Source organism: Ahaetulla prasina, chromosome 13 (genome assembly GCF_028640845.1).
Source record: "Ahaetulla prasina isolate Xishuangbanna chromosome 13, ASM2864084v1, whole genome shotgun sequence".
NCBI lineage: Eukaryota > Metazoa > Chordata > Lepidosauria > Squamata > Colubridae > Ahaetulla > Ahaetulla prasina.
Window position 1 is genome coordinate 11,104,954 of NC_080551.1, and position 17,954 is coordinate 11,122,907.

General features: G+C 42.2%; 1 protein-coding gene across 1 annotated transcript in view; it reads right to left on the minus strand.

Annotated features, from left to right (window-relative positions):
* Nucleotides 1-17,954, minus strand: part of PCSK6 (proprotein convertase subtilisin/kexin type 6) — a 157,090-nt gene that overhangs the window by 34,250 nt on the left and 104,886 nt on the right. Inside the window, exons 11-13 of the mRNA XM_058156640.1 lie at nucleotides 17,059-17,176; nucleotides 11,299-11,487; nucleotides 7,933-8,069 (exon numbers count right to left, since the gene is read on the minus strand). Of these exons, the coding sequence (XP_058012623.1) occupies nucleotides 7,933-8,069; nucleotides 11,299-11,487; nucleotides 17,059-17,176 (444 nt within the window). The remainder of the gene's footprint in view (nucleotides 1-7,932; nucleotides 8,070-11,298; nucleotides 11,488-17,058; nucleotides 17,177-17,954) is intronic.

A 17,954-nucleotide genomic window follows, 5' to 3' on the forward strand; every position in this document is an offset into this window, starting at 1 on the left:
TGAATACCACCACAGTGGAAGACCCACAATTTCTGGAGGCAAGTTGTTCCAATGGTTAATTGTTCTCACTTTCTGCTTAATTCTGGTTCTCTCCTTGATAAGTTTCCATCCATTAGTCCTTATCCTCCCCTCAGATACTTTGGAAAATACATTGACCCCTCCCCCTTTTCTTTGTGACAGCCTTTGAATGCAAATGTTTCAATGCAGTGGTGAAATCCAATTTTTTTTTACTACCGGTTGTGTGGGCGTGGCTTGGTGGGCATGACAGGGGAAGGAAATTGCAAAATCTCCATTCCCATCCCACTCCAGGGGAAGGATACTACAAAATCCCCATTCCCTCCTCAATCCTGGGAGAAGGATATTGCAAAATCTCCATTTCCACTCCACTCTGGGGCCAGCCAGAGGTGGTATTTGCTGGTTCTCTGAATTTCTCAATATTTATTTATTTTATTTATTTTATTTGTTGTTTTTATTTATTTACTTGTTGCCGGCAATCCTTATGATTTATATTGATATATTGATCATCAATTGTGTTGTAAATGTTGTACCTTGATGAACGTATCTTTTCTTTTATGTACACTGAGAGCATATGCACCAAGACAAATTCCTTGTGTGTCCAATCACACTTGGCCAATAAAATTCTATTCTAATTCTATTCTATTTTATTTATTTATTTATTTTGTCACACAGTATATATAAGTGTAAGCATGTAATAACTATACAATATATAAGCATATATATAAGTATGAGTATGTAATAACTATATTAATTGGATATAACGAAAGGAAACAATAGGACAGGAACAGTAGGCACGCTTGTGCTCTTATGCACGCCCCTTACAGACCTCTTAGAAATGGGGTGAGGTCAATAGTAGATAGTTTTTGGTTGAAGCTTTGGGGATTTTGGGAAGAGACCACAGAGTCAGGTAGTTTATTCCAAGCATTAACAACTCTGTTACTGAATTCATATTTTCTGCAATCAAGATTGGAGCGGTTAACATTTAAGCTTAAATTTATTGTGTGCTCGTGTATTGTTGTAATTGAAGCTGAAGTAGTCTTCGACAGGAAGGACATTGTAATAGATGATTTTATGAGTTAAACTCAGGTCATGTCGAATGCGGCGTAGTTCTAACTTTTCTAAGTTTTTTTAAAAAATTTAAATTATTTTTTTTAATTTTAAAATTTAAAACTATTAAAATTTTAAATTTTAAAATTTAATTTTTTAAAATTTAATTTTCTAAATTTCCGCTACTGGTTCTCCGAACTGCTCAAAATTTCCACTATCGGTTCTCCAGAACCTGCTGGATTTCACCCCTGTTTCAATGTATGAATAAGGATTAGTCAACAAGTTGTCTGATATTTATTAAAGTCCATCTTTAGAGCTTTATTTATTTATTTATTTATTTATTTTATTAAATTTTTATACCGCCCTTCTCCCGAAGGACTCAGGGCGGTGTACAGCCAGAATAAAATACAAAATATAAACAATTAAAACGCATTTAAAATATAACAATTACTACACGGCTGATAGTTAAAATAAATTTAAAATTTAAAATATTAGTAAAACCCCAATATAAAACCAAACTATTATGCCAGTCCCGCTTGAATGAATAAATATGTTTTTAGCTCACGACGGAAGGTCCGAAGATCAGGCACTTGACGTAGGCCAGGGAGGAGTTCATTCCAGAGCGTTGATGCTCCCACAGAGAAGGCCCTTCTCCTGGGGGCCACCAGCCGACATTGTTTGGCGGACGGCACCCTGAGGAAACCCTCTCTGTGAGAGCGTACGGGTCGGTGGGAGGCATAAGGTAACAGCAGGCGGTCTCGTAAGTACCCGGGTCCTAAGCCATGGAGCGCTTTAAAGGTGGTAACCAAAATCTTGAAGCGCACCCGAAAGACCACAGGAAGCCAGTGCAGACTCCTGGAACACTGGGGGAAGCTTCAATACAGGTAGTCCTGGATTTACAACCATTCCTTGTGACAAATTCCTTGTGACAAATTCCTTGTGTGTCCAATCACACTTGGCCAATAAAATTCTATTCTATTCTATTCTATTCTATTCTATTCTATTCTATTCTATTCTATTCTATTCTATTCTATTCTATTCTATTCTATTCTATTCTTTTAATGACTGTTTGAAGTTATGACAGCTCCGAAAAAAAGTGATTTACAACCAACGTACAGGAGTATTCTGTATTCTGTACTTCAGAAAAAGGGCTGTTTGGAGATTAGTTCTCTGCAGCAATTATACATGGGCAGATGGTTAGGAAATCCGTGACACTAACAGCTGTTGAAGGGATCACTGTACGGCAAGAAATGAAGCCAGTTGGGAGGTGACAAGAGGAGGTATCTCCATCGCCACCATACAAATGCATGGGTCCTTACAAGTGAGCTGCCTGCATCAGAGCTGTGGAACTAGGAATTCCGGGAGATATAATCCCATGGGCTCTGTAATATTCTTGAATACAGTTCACCTGTCTGGAACCCATACCACATCTCTGACATCAATACAATTGAACGTGTCCAGAAATATTTTACAAGAAGAGTTCTCCGCTCCTCTGAAAACAACAAAATACCTTATCCCACCAGACTTGAAATCCTGGGATTAGAAAATTTAGAACTCCGCCGACTCCGACAAGACCTGTGTTTAACGCACAGAATCATCTATTGCAATGTCCTTCCTGTTAAAGACTACTTCAGCTTCAATCGCAATAATACAAGAGCAAACAATAGATTCAAACTTAATGTTAACCGCTTCAATCTTGATTGCAGAAAATATGATTTTTGTAACAGAGTTGTTAACGCTTGGAACACACTGCCTGACTCTGTGGTCTCTTCTCAAAATCCCAAAAGCGTTAACCAAAAACTGTCTACCATTGACCTCACCCCGTTCCTAAAAGGACTATAAGGGGCGTGCATAAGAGCACAAAAATGCCTACCGTTCCTGTCCTAATGTTTCCTTTCATTATATTAAATAAATAGAATTATTACATACTTTTGCTCATATATATGCTTATATGATATTTTGCTGATTTATGTTGATGCTTGTGTATACTGTTGTGACAAAATAAAATAAAAAAAATTATCAGATTAGGAAAGGCTGAGAAATGTGTGCCCTTCAAAAGGCACCGGGGCTATGTCCAACTTCCCCCCCTTTCCAAGGGTGGGCTGCTGGGGATTCGCAGGGGTTCGGGTGAACCTCTAGCTAAGATTCTGTGCAGTTCGGAGAACCCCCAAATCCCACTCCTGGCTGGCCCCGCCCACCCCACCCCTCCCAGGAGTTTCCATGCAGCCTGTTTTGGATGCAGGTAAGTGCAGAGCATGCATGGAGGCTCGGGGAGGGTAAAAAACGGGCCTACAGGAGGTTTGGGAAGTACGGAAATCGGCCTCCGGAGCCAGGGGAGGCTGTTTTCGCCCTCCCGGAGGCTTGAGGAAAGCCTCCAGAGCCCGGGGAGGGCAAAAACAACCCACCCACTCATCCCTACCATGGTGCAGGAGGCCAACTAGGCCACACTCACCATGGCCATGCCCACCCAGCAATCGGGCAGAGAACCCCTTGCTAAAATTTTTGAAGCCCACCCCTTCCCCTTTCTTCAATCTACTTCACTTTGTTAGTTTATCCTTCTAGCTAATCTGGGTGAATCTATTCCACTGGCAAAGTTACGATTGTTCTGGATTTCAACTCTGTTGGTACCACCACAAAGCCCTGGCATTCTCCATTCCTCTGAAAACAATAAAATACCTTATCCCACCAGACTTGAAATCCTCGGCTTAGAAAACTTGGAACTCCGTTGCCTTCCACAAGACCTAAGTTTAACTCACAGAATCATCTATTGTAATGTCCTTCCTGTCAAAGACTACTTCAGCTTTAATTGCAATAATACTAGAGCAACTAATAGATTTAAACTTAATGTCAACCGCTTTAATCTAGATTGCAGAAAATATGACTTCTGTAACGGAATCATCAGTGCTTGGAATACTTTACCTGACTCTGTGGTCTCTTCTCATAATCCTAAAAGCTTTAACCAAAAACTTTCTACTATTGACCTCACCCCATTCCTAAGAGGACCATAAGGGGCGTGCATAAGCGCACAAACGTGCCTACCGTTCCTGTCCTATTGTTTTTCTTTTCTTTTTCCTATATATATATGCTTATACCTTTATATACTATATAACCTTTCTGTATGATAGTTACATATATTGTTGTGACAAAATAAATAAATAAATAAATAAATAGTCTGTGTGTGGCGTTAAGGGCAATTATACCTTTTAATTTCCACTGCCAAGACCAGAAACAATTAAAAAAGAAAAAGAAAAAAAAAAGAAATCCTACATTTCGACATAGCTTTTTTTTTTTTTTTTGCATCTGCATGTCAGCACAAATTAGTTTGATACTTTCTAATGGAATTTGTATTGGAACTTTCTGTCGCTTTTTAGCCTCCTGTAAAGACTGGAGGTGGGGAGGGGGGAGACAGTTCTGAACACAATTTATGGTTCTGTTAGAGAAAGAGACCAGAGACCAAAAATTCAGGCAGAAAGAAGACTCCAAGCAGCAATGAGGCCTCCTTCTCAAACACCAATTCATCACCGGTCATTAATGTCACTCTCAGAAAGACTGCAAGCTATAATAAAGGACAGTGACACAGAGAGCAGACATAAATCATTTGCTTTGATAAATACAATGTCTGTCCAGTACACAAATGCATTTTTAAAATGGGCCAGAAAAGAACCTTCTTTTCTTCGTTGAGTTAGAATAGAATAGAATAGAATTTTATTGGCCAAGTGTGATTGGACACACAAGGAATTTGTCTTGGTGCATATGCTCTCAGTGTACATAAAAGAAAAGATACGTTCATCAAGGTACAACATTTACAACACAATTGATGATCAATATATCAATATAAATCATAAGGATTGCCAGCAACAAGTTATAGTCATACAGTCATAAGTGGAAAGAGATTGGTGATGGGAACTATGAAACGATTAATAGTAGTGCAGATTCAGTAAATAGTCTGACAGTGTTGAGGGAATTATTTGTTTAGCAGAGTGATGGCCTTCGGGAAAAAACTGTTCTTGTGTCTAGTTGTTCTGGTGTGCAGTGCTCTATAGCGTCGTTTTGAGGGTAGGAGTTGAAACAGTTTATGTCCAGGATGCGAGGGATCTGCAAATATTTTCACGGCCCTCTTCTTGATTCGTGCAGTATACAGGTCCTCAATGGAAGGCAAGTTGGTAGCAATTATTTTTCTGCAGTTCTAATTATCCTCTGAAGTCTGTGTTTTCTTGTTGGGTTGCAGAACAGAACCAGACAGTTATAGAGGTGCAAATGACAGACTCAGTAATTCCTCTGTAGAATTGGATCAGCAGCTCCTTGGGCAGTTTGAGCTTACTGAGTTGGCGCAGAAAAAACATTCTTTGTTGTCCTTTTTAATGATGTTTTGATGTTAGCTGTCCATTTGAGATCTTGCGATATGATAGAACCCAGAAATTTGAAGGTTTCTACTGTTGATACTGTGTTGTCAAGTATTGTGAGAGGTGGAAGTATGGAAGGGTTTTTCCTAAAGTCTACCACCATTTCTACGGTTTTGAGTGTGTTCAGTTCCAGATTGTTTTGGTTGCACCACAAGGCTAGTCGTTCGACCTCTCGTCTATATGCGGATTCGTCATTGTCTCGAATGAGACCAATCACTGTTGTGTCATCTGCGAACTTCAGTAGCTTAACAAATGGATCATTGGAGATGCAGTCATTGGTATACAGAGAGAAGAGAAGTGGGGAGAGCACACAGCCTTGGGGGGCCCCTGTGCTAATTGTACAGGTATTTGATGTGATCTTGCTTAGCTTCACCTGCTGCTTCCTGTTTGTTAAGCTTCCTTGTTGTTTCCAAGAAGTCAACCAATTTGAGGGTAGCGGAGGAAAGGTTTCTAGGGTGACGGCCTCGTCACTATTGCAACGAATCTTGCAAACCAGGGAACAAGCAAGCATTCCTCCTTGCTTCTTGATAATTGCTCCTTCTGGACATTAATTTAGAGCCAAGAACCTGTTGAGCTTCATGAGGGAAAAAATGGTAAAGGCTTCCCCTGTCCAGTCATGTCTGATGTCAGGGTTCCGACGGATGCCCTAATTAAATCATGAGTCTTGAGCTAAGCTTCAGAAGAAATCCAGTCATTTATTAAGAGCTTCATGTCCGCAGGTTCCCAAGTGAAGCCAGCTCTGACCTGACTCTATTTCCCCCCTCCCCCCAGGGTGTGTCATCAATCACATTCCCAACAGAATAATTTCTCGGGTTGTAGCGGTCACTCCCCTTCGACTACTGTAGGTATCCCTGGGATACAGCCTTGAGGGAGATGAGCCAAGCTTCAAAAGAAATCCAGTCATTTATTAAGAGCTTCATGTCCAACAGGTTCCCAAGTGAAGCCAGCTCTGACCTGACTCTATTTCCCCCCTCCCCCCAGGGTGTGTCATCAATCACATTCCCAACAGAATAATTTCTCGGGTTGTAGCGGTCACTCCCCTTCGACTACTGTAGGTATCCCTGGGATACAGCCTTGAGGGAGATGAGCCAAGCTTCAAAAGAAATCCAGTCATTTATTAAGAGCTTCATGTCCAACAGGTTCCCAAGTGAAGCCAGCTCTGACCTGACTCTATTTCCCCCCTCCCCCCAGGGTGTGTCATCAATCACATTCCCAACAGAATAATTTCTCGGGTTGTAGAGGTCACTCCCCTTCGACTACTGTAGGTATCCCTGGGATACAGCCTTGAGGGAGTTAAGCATGGAATGTGCATTGGTTTTTGGCTGCTGTGCAGTTTCATCAGTTTCCCCTGATTTATGGCAACTCAACAGCAGGCCAGGGATGCTTTGTGAGTTGACATCTGACTCTACAGGGCTGTGCTCATCTCCTTTTCTTAGCTGAGGGACCACTGTTGTCCAAAGATACTATCCATGGTCATGTGGCCAGCATGGCTTTATGCCAAGATGCAAAGAACACTGTTACTTTCCCACCAAGGTGGGACTGATTTATCTACTTGCATTTGCATGCTTTTGAACTCCTAGGTGGGCAGGAGATGAGGCAAGTAATAGGAGCTCACCAGTGGTGGGATTCAGCCAGTTAGCACCACTTTGAGAGAACCGGTTGTTAACTTTCTGAGCAGTTTGGTGAACTGGCTGTTGGAAGAAATCATTAGGGCAGAGAACCGGTTGTTAAATTACTTGAATCCCACCACTGGAGCTCACCCCATCGCACGGCGGTCAGGTCTCGAACCCGGTCTGTCAGCTTTCCGGCTGACAAGCTGAGCATCTTTAACCACTGAGCCATCCCATTCCCCCATGATGACTGAGAACTTCTCATGAGAATGAAAATCCATTCATGAGAATTCTCTCTTCTCTCCTTTTCTTCATGATGAGAATTCTCACTCATGTATCCATCAAATCAAATCACCGAACCAGTTCAACAAAGATATAGTTAGCCATTTCTGGTTGCAAATATCCATGGAAACTCTCTACTTGTTAAGAGTAGTGGTGCTATCTGGAATCTGGGCACCATGGAGTTGGTGCTTCATCTCCTCGTCTCCCACCCCCCCCCAAAAAATCAAATGCAAGTCAACACGGAACCAAGAAGAAATGGATTTCTTAAGAATCGGCTTGTACCTAACCTTTGGAAGCAATCAGCAGAAATCTTGGTATATATTAAGCGTGGAAGACACTCAGAATTATGACTTGGCAGCAGCAATTGCAATGTGGTTGGTTTAGTTTCAGCTTAACTGAGCATGACTCTAGCCACTGCAGAGCACAAACCACAATTTATGGCCAAGAGTGCGATGTAAGCACAGTCAATTGTAGCTCAGTTAGTCAGCTGTGATTGTACAAGTTATGGCTTGGCACAAAGTGTGAATCCAACCACTGTAAAAAAAAGGCTGCAAATATTCTTACACACTTACCTTGCACATCTGGGTTGCGAACATGATAGGGTTTATCCTGGACCTCCAGGGTCCATTCACCAGCTGCTCTTTCACCCCAGCAATGGACAGTCATGAATTCCCAGTGTTTGAAGCCTTCATTAGACTCATCATGCTGTCTGTAAACGAGATACCAGCATCAAGAGTTCATTCTCAAGCTGATTGATCAAACCGCAGAATTGGGAGGGGGGGATTATCTGCCTAGAGCAGCCCAGTCAATCATTTTGTTGTAGGTGGAGTCAGCATTTCAAGGAGATGGGGATGGTTTCATGGTTTAGGCAGGAGAAGGTTGGAGTTTACTTTTTGCTTTAAAAGAAAGGTTATGCACTTTAATATTTCCCCCCCTGAAAACAGAAGGAACTCTGTCCCCATTTCTTGGCATTTGTTAATAAAATTCATCAGGGATAATTTCCAGGGGAAAAGGGAAGGGAAGGAAAGGGAAGGAAAGGAAAGGAAAAGAAAGGGAGGCAAAGGAGAGGGAAAGGAAAGGAAAGGAAAGGAAAGGAAAGGGAAGGAAAGGAAGGGGAAGGGGAGGAGGAGGAGGAGGAAAGGAAGGGGAAGGGGAAGGAAAGGAAAACAAGGAAAGGGGAGGAAAGGAAAGGGAGAGGAGAGGCAGGTCAGGACTGCATTTAGCTGGCCAGCTCTTGGGCCTTCCTAACACTAAGAAATCACTATCATGTCTACATTTAACACAATTGTCCTAGTGAAACTCTATCTGGTTAGGCTTATGTGCTGTACACAAGAAGTTTAATCATAATGAAAGATCCAGTCAACCATATTTCAATGAATCATCTTCTCATTTCTTTATTTTCCAACAGTATCTAATTATGCCCAAAACTACATCTGAAGCTTAAGGGCCATTAAACTTATAAAGTCAAGCTGGAAGTAAATTTTGGATTTGGATATTCCTTATCCGTGTGAGTTTCAGCATCTGTCTTGAATCACTTTTTAGCAACTAAATAATTAGTTACCCCCTGTTACGACAAGTGATATTTATGGGGAAACTGATCAAGGAAAGAAGCAACTTAGAACTGAGGAGAAATTTCCTGACAGTCAGAACAATTAATAAGTGGAACGACTTGCCTTCAGAAGTTGTGAATGCACCAACTCTGGAAATTTTTAAGAAAATGTTGGATAACCATCTGACTGAGATGGTGTAGGGTTTCCTGCCTGGGCAGGGGGTTGGACTAGAAGGCCTCCAAGGTCCCTTCCAACTCTGTTGTTATATTATATTATATTATAACAACACCAGTTTGCAAATCTTTTGCTTTTAAAATCTTCATAGAAGATAATTCAGAGGGGGAAAAAATTAACGGGTTGGAAGAAACCACAAACAAATCAAGGTGTAAACTTCCCAATAAAATAAAATATAAATGAAACCATGGTCTGATAACTGGTTCAAGAAATATCTGTATCCACCAACTAGCTGTTATATAGGCATTATTTTTATCATATAACCAGCTGCAGCCCTTCAAAGACCTCTTATATATTCTGATTCTGAAACCAAGAAATAATTTGAAATGATTTTCTATTTTGAGACCTACACTAGAAATGCATTTGCAAAGGTTGTATTTCCATGGTTCAAAAGTTTAATTAATTTTAACAAAGCATAAAATACAAAAGCTTTTTTTTTTTTAAAAAAAGATAAAGGTAAAACAGGGGAGGAAAAGGGGAAGAGAGAAAAGTCTAGGATAGAAGGGGAAAAATGGGGAAAAAAGCCCATTGACTTCCGACTCCTTTTGATGCAGTAGAATAAGGTAATAAGATAAAACCTCAACTTTTTTACTTTTATATAATAGTATACTATAATATCTCCAAAGGAAAATGACACAAAAAATCCAAATTACAAAGTTGGAGTGTTTTAAATTTTAAAGCAGGAATTCATATCCAGAATGTGAAGTTTTAAAACAACCGATTTGGCACCCTGCCATCTCATCCAACTGAATGACAAGCCCGTATTGCCACAAACACCAGCCATCAAAATTTGCAACTGACAAAGTGAGCTGGAAAAGAGACGTGCGTTTCAATTTTAATGCACACGTGTGTGCTACCAGTTTTTTCTCTGCTGGTTCTTGCCAAGGCGCTGCCTCAAAATGCGTTAACTTTGCTTCGCTTCAGTTCCGTTGCTGCCCAATGATTTGGCACTTCTGCTTTGCGGCTCAGCCAACCCTGACTTGGCTGGGCAAACGGTACCCGCCTTTTTTATAAAGGATGATTAAGACCTCTTGCTCATGTTCACAGCAAATGAAATCGCATCTTTCATTTCTCTGATGAAAGAGAAATGAAGGAGGAAGAGTCTTACTCTCTATAACCCTGTTTTTTATTTCCTCCACTGGATCTATGACTTTCAAATCACTAAGTAGGAATAGGGAAACCAAAGAGTACAGATGAAAGGGCGGTTACAAAGATATAATTATGCAAAAGGCTCATGGGTTGAAGGAGACCAATAATCAGAGGTTCCATAAAATGTGTTGGGGCGACTGGCAAGCGACAAGCACACTTTTCAGTTGGCTAGGTCCCTGTTGCATTACTAAACTGTAAAGTGGCTTGTTTCTTTCTGGTTTAGCATGAAAGGAGCCAAGGTGGCCCAGTGGTTAGAGTCAGTGGTCAGATTCAAGTAATTTAACAACCGGTTCTCTGCCCTAACGATTTCTTCCAACAGCCAGTTTGCCAAACAGCTCAGAAAGTTAACAGCCGGTTCTCCTGAAGTGGTGCGAACTGGCTGAATCCCACCCCTGGTTAGAGTGCAGTACTGCAGGCTACTTCAGCTGACTGCTAGCTGCAGTTTGGCAGTTCAAATCTCACCGGCTCAAGGTTGACTCAGCCTTCCATCCCTTCCTTCCGAGGTGGGTAAAATGAGGAGCCAGATTTGTTAGGGGCAAGAGGCTGACTTTAAACCGCTTAGAGAGGGATGTAAAAGCACTGTAAAGTGGTATATAAGTGCTATTGCTAAAGGGGAACCTATGCATTGGCATCTCCTGTCACCCAAATCCTCTTGTCTCTCTCGGATGTCAAAGAAGAAAAGGCTGTGATACAGCTAGAATCCATCCAGGAAAACTACCAGATTGGGGCAGGGAAAGGATACTGCAAAATCGCCATTCCCACCCCACTCTGGGGCCAGCCAGAGGTGGTATTTGCCAGTTCTCTGAACTATTCAAAATTTTCACTACCGGTTCTCCGAACTACTCAAAATTTCTGCTACCGGTTCTCCAGAACCTGTCAGAACCTACTGGATTTCACCCCCGATTCCTCCCCATCAGTTCCTTGGGGAAACAGCGGGAGCTATCAAAGAATCCCAATTGTGTCGGGATCCCAATTATGTTGTGGCCGAGATTCAATGCCACTCACCGCCTCGCCAGCAACTGGGACTTGGTTCCCGAAGGAGAAGTTAGGTATATTTGTAGATCTCCCCGTCGAGGATGCACAATGGAAATCCGTACGGCAACGTGCTCCAAATAGACCACATGATGCTCTGGGTTGTCAGCACAGGCACTGGTTAGAGTCATAGTCCGGACTGTTTTATTGGCAGGGATGAACCTGTGTGATTGGAAAATAACAAAAATAAAGAAAACAAAGAGAAGCCTACCATTATCTCTGAAAAGCGACAGAATCCACATGGGAGAGACTTCCCTCAAAAGGCGTGCAAAAGAACAATTCTCAAGATTAACTCAAATCCATTTCCTCTAGATTCAGATAAATATAAGGTGTGTAATCCATCCCAATCATTTCCAAGTCAGCCCAGGGGACCCAACACTCCCAGTCCTGTTTGTGGCTCCCAAGAGTCGTCACTCCCTGCAGAAAAAATTGAGCCAGATTTAAACCCGTGGCATAATTTAACCCAGGGCAGCTTCCAACCTCAGTCCTACAACTGTTTTTAATCATTTCCCTTTAGAAAAAAGGGACAATCAACAGCATTCTGGGTTCTCTTTTAAGTGAAGGGTTCCATGTTTTTAAGAGAGAGGGAGAGCATTGATTCTGCTGTATTGCCACCAGCAATAAATCAACTCCTCACTTAAGAATCCAAAACATATTGCTAATGTCTAATTTACAGGGAGTTTTGCTCATTGGTTCCAGACTGGCTCTGTGGATATGCTTTTGAGCATCTGGTGAAGGATTCTCTGGAGGATTATGTTACTGGTCTTTTATTTTGGCTTACTCATAAAGGGAGAGTCTATGAAAACCATGAGCGTTGATGTCATTTCTTGGAGAGAAAAGGTCTTTGTAAAGTGAACTTCGAAACATTACTTGCATGCAGCATGATTTCATGTTCTAAAGGCTGTTCTGCTCAGTTGTCCTCAACGTGCTGTGGAAGCAGTCCCCAGCGCCAATGCCAAGAGAGAATGAAAGGGCAAAGAATTCAAGGTTTTCTAGGAAATCCAATCCTATGTTATACTGGTACTGTTGTCAATATTTGTTGCCTTGTGTTGATCAGCTTGTTGAAGAAGAGGGAAGGTTTGTCTTTTCAGACATGCCAAGCAAACAACTGCTTAGCTCTTGTGATTGGATGTGCTAAGCTTAACTATGGTTTATTCATTAATAAAGGTAAAGGTAAAGGTTCCCCTCGCACATATGTGCTAGTCGTTCTTGACTCTAGGGGGCGGTGCTCATCTCCATTTCAAAGAGCCAGCGCTGTCCGAAGACGTCTCTGTGGTCATGTGGCTGGCATGCATGACTAAACGCCAAAGGCGCATGGAATGCTGTTACCTTCCCACCAAAGGTGGTCCCTATTTTTCTACTTCCATCTTTTTTACATGCTTTCGAACTGCTAGGTTGGCAGAAGCTGAGACAAGTAATGGGAGCTCACACCGTTACCCGGCACTAGGGTTTCAAACCGCTGAACTGCCGACCTTTCAATCGACCAACTCAGCGTCTTAGCCACTGAGCCACCACATATATGTATATATGCGCTCAGACCCATTATGACATCATCATGAAACAGCCCGAATTACATGCATGATTTGCCTGATAAAGGCAGGGTGCATGGGTTGGCAGTCTCTCGCAGATCCTATTAAGAATAGGGTCAAGAAAATTAAGAATAACAGCATGGCAACTATTATTTCTTAGATCTCGTCTTGAGTTCTTTTACTTTCTGCTCAATCATTGTAGAGTAATCTTGATGCCTTAGGGATGTCAAGGGATTGCTCATCAAAAGCCAAGCTCAAACAGAGACATCATTGTTGCCGCTGGATGCTAGCAGAAATGGGGAAAACAATTTCCTTTTAATCAATGCTCCCAATTGTTTGGAAGACTTTCTTCAGTTCCATAGATGGAACTGAGTAAATGCTATGGGAGAGCAACCAAGCAGCAGCTCAGATCGTAAATTGCAGGGAACATCATGAAAGCCAGGTGAAGGATGGCCTGGACAGACTTCCCTGATCAAAGGAAAGCCAATTCTTTGCTCAGCCTGCAGTCCAAAACTGGCTTCTTCTTGGCTTCATACCAAGTTGCTACATAAGCTGGCAGGAGTCACTTCTGTGCTGTTTGGTTCTAGCTGAGCAGCTCCCATGGTCCAAATAAAGACAGAATTGAATGCTAGTAAAATGAACAGCTGAGCAAAGGAGAAGCACTCAGTAAGTTAGAGGGCAAAGTGTCTATGGAGATTCTTAGTCATCCAGTTCATGGTTGTTCCAGACATTTTGCTTCTCATCCAAGAAGCTTCTCCAGCTCTGGAGAAGCTTCTTGGATGTGAAGTGAAACATCTTCAAAGAAAACCAAGAAGATCCAGTTATCTCTTGAAAAAGCACCTTTGGGATTAGAGGGCGAAGAATGAATTTAAGAAGAAAGCTCATATAAACCATTGATCCAGTTACCTTCATAGAATCTAAATTGAGCCTTAAAGGTAAAAGGTAAAGGTTCCCCTCACATTTATGTGCCAGTCGTTCCCGGCTCTAGGGGGTGGTGCTCATCTCCATTTCAAAGCCAAAGAGCCAGCGCCGTCTGAAGACATCTCCATGGTCATGTGGCCAGCATGACTAAATGCCAAAGGTGCACAGAACGCTGTTGCCTTCCCACCAAAGGTGGTCCCTATTTTTCTACTTGCATTTTTTACGTGCTTTCGAACCGCTAGGTTGGCAGAAGCTGGGACAAGTAACAGGAGCTCACACCGTTACGCGGCACTAGGGATTCGAACCGCTGAACTGGCGACCTTTCGATCGACAAACTCAGCGTCTCAGCCACTGTGTTCCTCCTAAATTGAGCCTTATGCCACCTTATCTTCCCATGCCTCTATAGAAGACCTCTACCCATCTGAATCCAATCATCGAAAGAAGATGGCTAAGTAATCAAGATAGCCAGCACCCACCCACCCACCCACCCAAATGCCTAAGGGGCAAGGATGGACTGAATCAACAACTCGGGCAACTGCACAGCTGCACAAATTGGAAGCATCCGAGGAAGGGAAACAATTGTGGAGGGAAAACTTGACGACGAAGAGAACTAATATTGTCTTCTGATGAACCATGAAACCAAGGGCAGGTACGGCACATTACAAATGTCCAGGGGTTGAAATCTGGGACTTGTTTCTTCCAATGTCTCCAAAGCATCACATGTCAAATCAGAAGTCAAACGTAAATGCTGAAGTCAGTAATTTACTAATACGTTGCACTGCACGTGTGTGTATGTGCCTATAGTCATACAGCTGCTCTGGGGAGACAAATGAACATCAAATATTTAGATGGTAAGTATGTATTTTATTTTCGTTCCTTTCCTGCTTTCTATTCCCATGTTGATGTGTACCCCGCACGGCGCAAAACAGTTCTTGCCTCTTCATAAATAAAGAGTTGTTAATAAATGTTTACTATATGTCTAGTATGTCTAGTCTAATGAAAAGAAGGACCAGGGGAGACATGATAGCAGTGTTCCAATATCTCAGGGGCTGCCACAAAGAAGAGGGAGTCAAACTATTCTCCAAAGCACCTGAGGGCAGGACAAGAAACAATGGATGGAAACTAATTAAGGAGAGAAGCAACTTAGAATTAAGGAGAAATTTCCTGACAGTTAGAACAATTAATAAGTGGAACGACTTGCCTGCAGAAGTTGTGAATGCTCCAACACTGGAAATTTTTAAGAAAATGTTGGATAACCATCTATCTGAGATGGTGTAGGGTTTCCTGCCTGGGCAGGGGGTTGGACTAGAAGGCCTCCAAGGTCCCTTCCAACTCTGTTATTATTACTATCCATTCAGTTTTTCCCCTTTTCCAAGAGGTCGCAGTCCTTTCTTATTTGTACATTCACAGCACCTCTAGCATGAAGTAGAGGAGGCTTAAAGAGTGAGATTGATTCAATGCTTCATGGCCATGAAGGCAGATGGTAACTATTTCACTGCACTGATCCTAAAATAGGCAGTGGAAATAATGTATTCAGTCCTAGTGCAAAACTGAGACCCTGTTTAGCTACATCTAATAACTCAATATTTTCCTTTGTAATGCATCCTCACCCCAGAACATAAGGAGCAGAATTGTTTGGACGTGCATGGAATTATGAGCAAAGGCCAAAGTGAATTACCGTATTTTTCGGACTATAAGACGTACCGGAGTATAAGACGCACCTTAGTTTTTGGGGAGGAAAATAAGAAAAAAGCTGATTGGCAGGTGGATCGGCCTCCCAGAATACCCCCAATCAGTTGTTCCCAGAAGTGAATTTTAGGAACAGGTTCCTTGGTTGTGAGCTCTGTGCCTTGCTTTTTTTATGCTTTTTTTTTCTGCCTCTGAAACTCTGTTTCAGAAAAAAACCTTTTTCTGCCTCTGAAAGCCTCCAAAACAGAACTTCAGAAAAAAAGCCTCTGAAGCTCTGTTTGAGAGCTTCTTTCCTGAAGCTCTATTTGGGGGCTTCTTTTCTGAAACCTCCGTTTGAGAAGCTGGGCGGGGTTACATTCGGAGTACAAGACGCATCCAGATTTTCACTCTCTTTTTTTGGGGAAAAAGGTCCGTCTTATACTCCAAAAAATATGGTAACTTGCAGCCATCTCTGGGGTGCCAGACAAAGTTTTGCACGTAATTAGAACTTCTTGTCATCAGAAAAGCCACACCGAATCAAATCAGAAGAAAAGAAACTTTTAGAAGGAAAGGAACCAAGAAGCAAAACAGCAACAGCAGCAACAGCAACAACAACAAAAGGGTTGGGGAAGAGCTTGAGAATATTTAGGGACATCCAGTATCTGTGTGTGTAGTTTTGCAAGGAACAAGCCAACGCAACCTCATAAAGCAGTCCCATTGCCCAGGGAATTACAGATGCTGCGTTTGAGCTAAAACCCACAAGGGAGCTCCTTAAATCCTACAAAGGTGTGGGGCATTTCATCTCTTGCTAGTATATTTCGAGCTCTCTCGATTTAGCTGTGTCCTTAAAAGAACCTGCAATTTCTCCAGGTCATGTCAGTTTCATGATGGACAACTGAGACCTGAAAGCAAAACACTGCAAGTTAAAAGTGTTTAGTGCCAGGTATATATTTACTTCATACGGGTGGTGCGGTGGCCTAGAGGTGGAGCTCCCGCCTCACAATCAGGAGGCTGAGAGTTCAATCCTAGGTAGAAGCAGATATTTCTCTGTCTGGGCATGATGAGTGCTGTGTTTCCCCAAAAATAAGACTGGGTCGTAATATAATTTTTTTTTGCTCCAAAAGTTGCACCAGGGCTTATTTTCTGGTTAGCTCTTATTCTGGCTGACAATCTTAAGTGGGGCTTATTTTGGGGGGTAGGGCTTATATTATGAGCATCCTGAAAAATCATGCTAGGACTTATTTTCCGGTTGGGTCTTATTTTCAGGGAAATGATATATATCTGCTGAATATAACTCCACATTGGCGACAGGAATGGCATCTGGCCAGTGATCACTCAGTTCCATTCAGCTGCCCAGACTCCATGTAAGGGATCATAGGGTCATTAAAAGTTGATATGTTTGCTTCACCCCATGCTGCCTCTCTCTGCTTTTCTTCTCCCTTTTCCATTACCCCGTTTATGCCCTCAACTTACAGCCAGTCACAATCCGATCTACAGTTTTGATGTGGGACCCCACGGTCACACTGAGGGGAGGATGCTGTGGCACTGACACAATGGCAAATAATTAATCAAAGAGTCAATCCATCCAGATGGGAGTCCTCTCATGTCAACTCACCAAGGTTTCTTATTTGAGGTTCCCACGCAGATGTGCTGGGCAGGAACGGTCTTCCATCTCTTCGCTTCCACAACCAGAGATTCTGCATCTACCAGGCCAAATCCATACAAATGGCTAACTGGAAAGAAAAGTGTCTCAGAGATTCAACTGGTTTATTGAAAAGAAAAACACAATTATTTCCCCCCCCCACACACAGTTTTGTAAATTCATCTGCAAATATGCACAGCTTTTCAAGACAGTCCCTTTCTATAGATGTTCTCTTTGATCCTTTCCTTTTGTGCATCCCGATTTTCCATTGTTCTGCTTTCAAGGTTTTTCTTTCTTCCCCACATGCAATAATCTTTATTTGTACAGAAGCTCAACCTCCGACAAGTCACCTTGTTAAACAATAAAAGGGGGTAAAAAACTATCCTCAACATTTAATATGCAACTGCACCCTTCAGATATTAATGTGTTACAATTCCAGCCTCCTCATCTAGCCTGGCCAGTGGAAATTGAGTTGAGCAATATCTCAGGGCCTCAGATTTGCCACCTTTATATAAAACAAACTGAATTGATCATAGGATAGCAAGAGAAATTAAAAAATGAACAAAATGAGGAATCCAGTAGGAAGGAATATGTGTAGCCCTGAATTGGACTATGCAAATCCTTGGTGTTTGTCTCCTCCTGTGTCCTCTCCTCTCCTCTCCTCTCCTCTCCTCTCCTCTCCTCTCCTCTCCTCTCCTCTCCTCTCCTCTCCTCTTTCTCTCTCCTCTCCTCTCCTCTTTCTCTCCTCTCCTCTTTCTCTCCTCTCCTCTTCCTCCTCTCCTCTTCTTTCTCTTCTTTTCTCTCTTCCCCTCCCCCACTCTCCCCCTCCCTCTCTCTTTCTCTCCCTCCTACTCTCTCACTCATTTGCA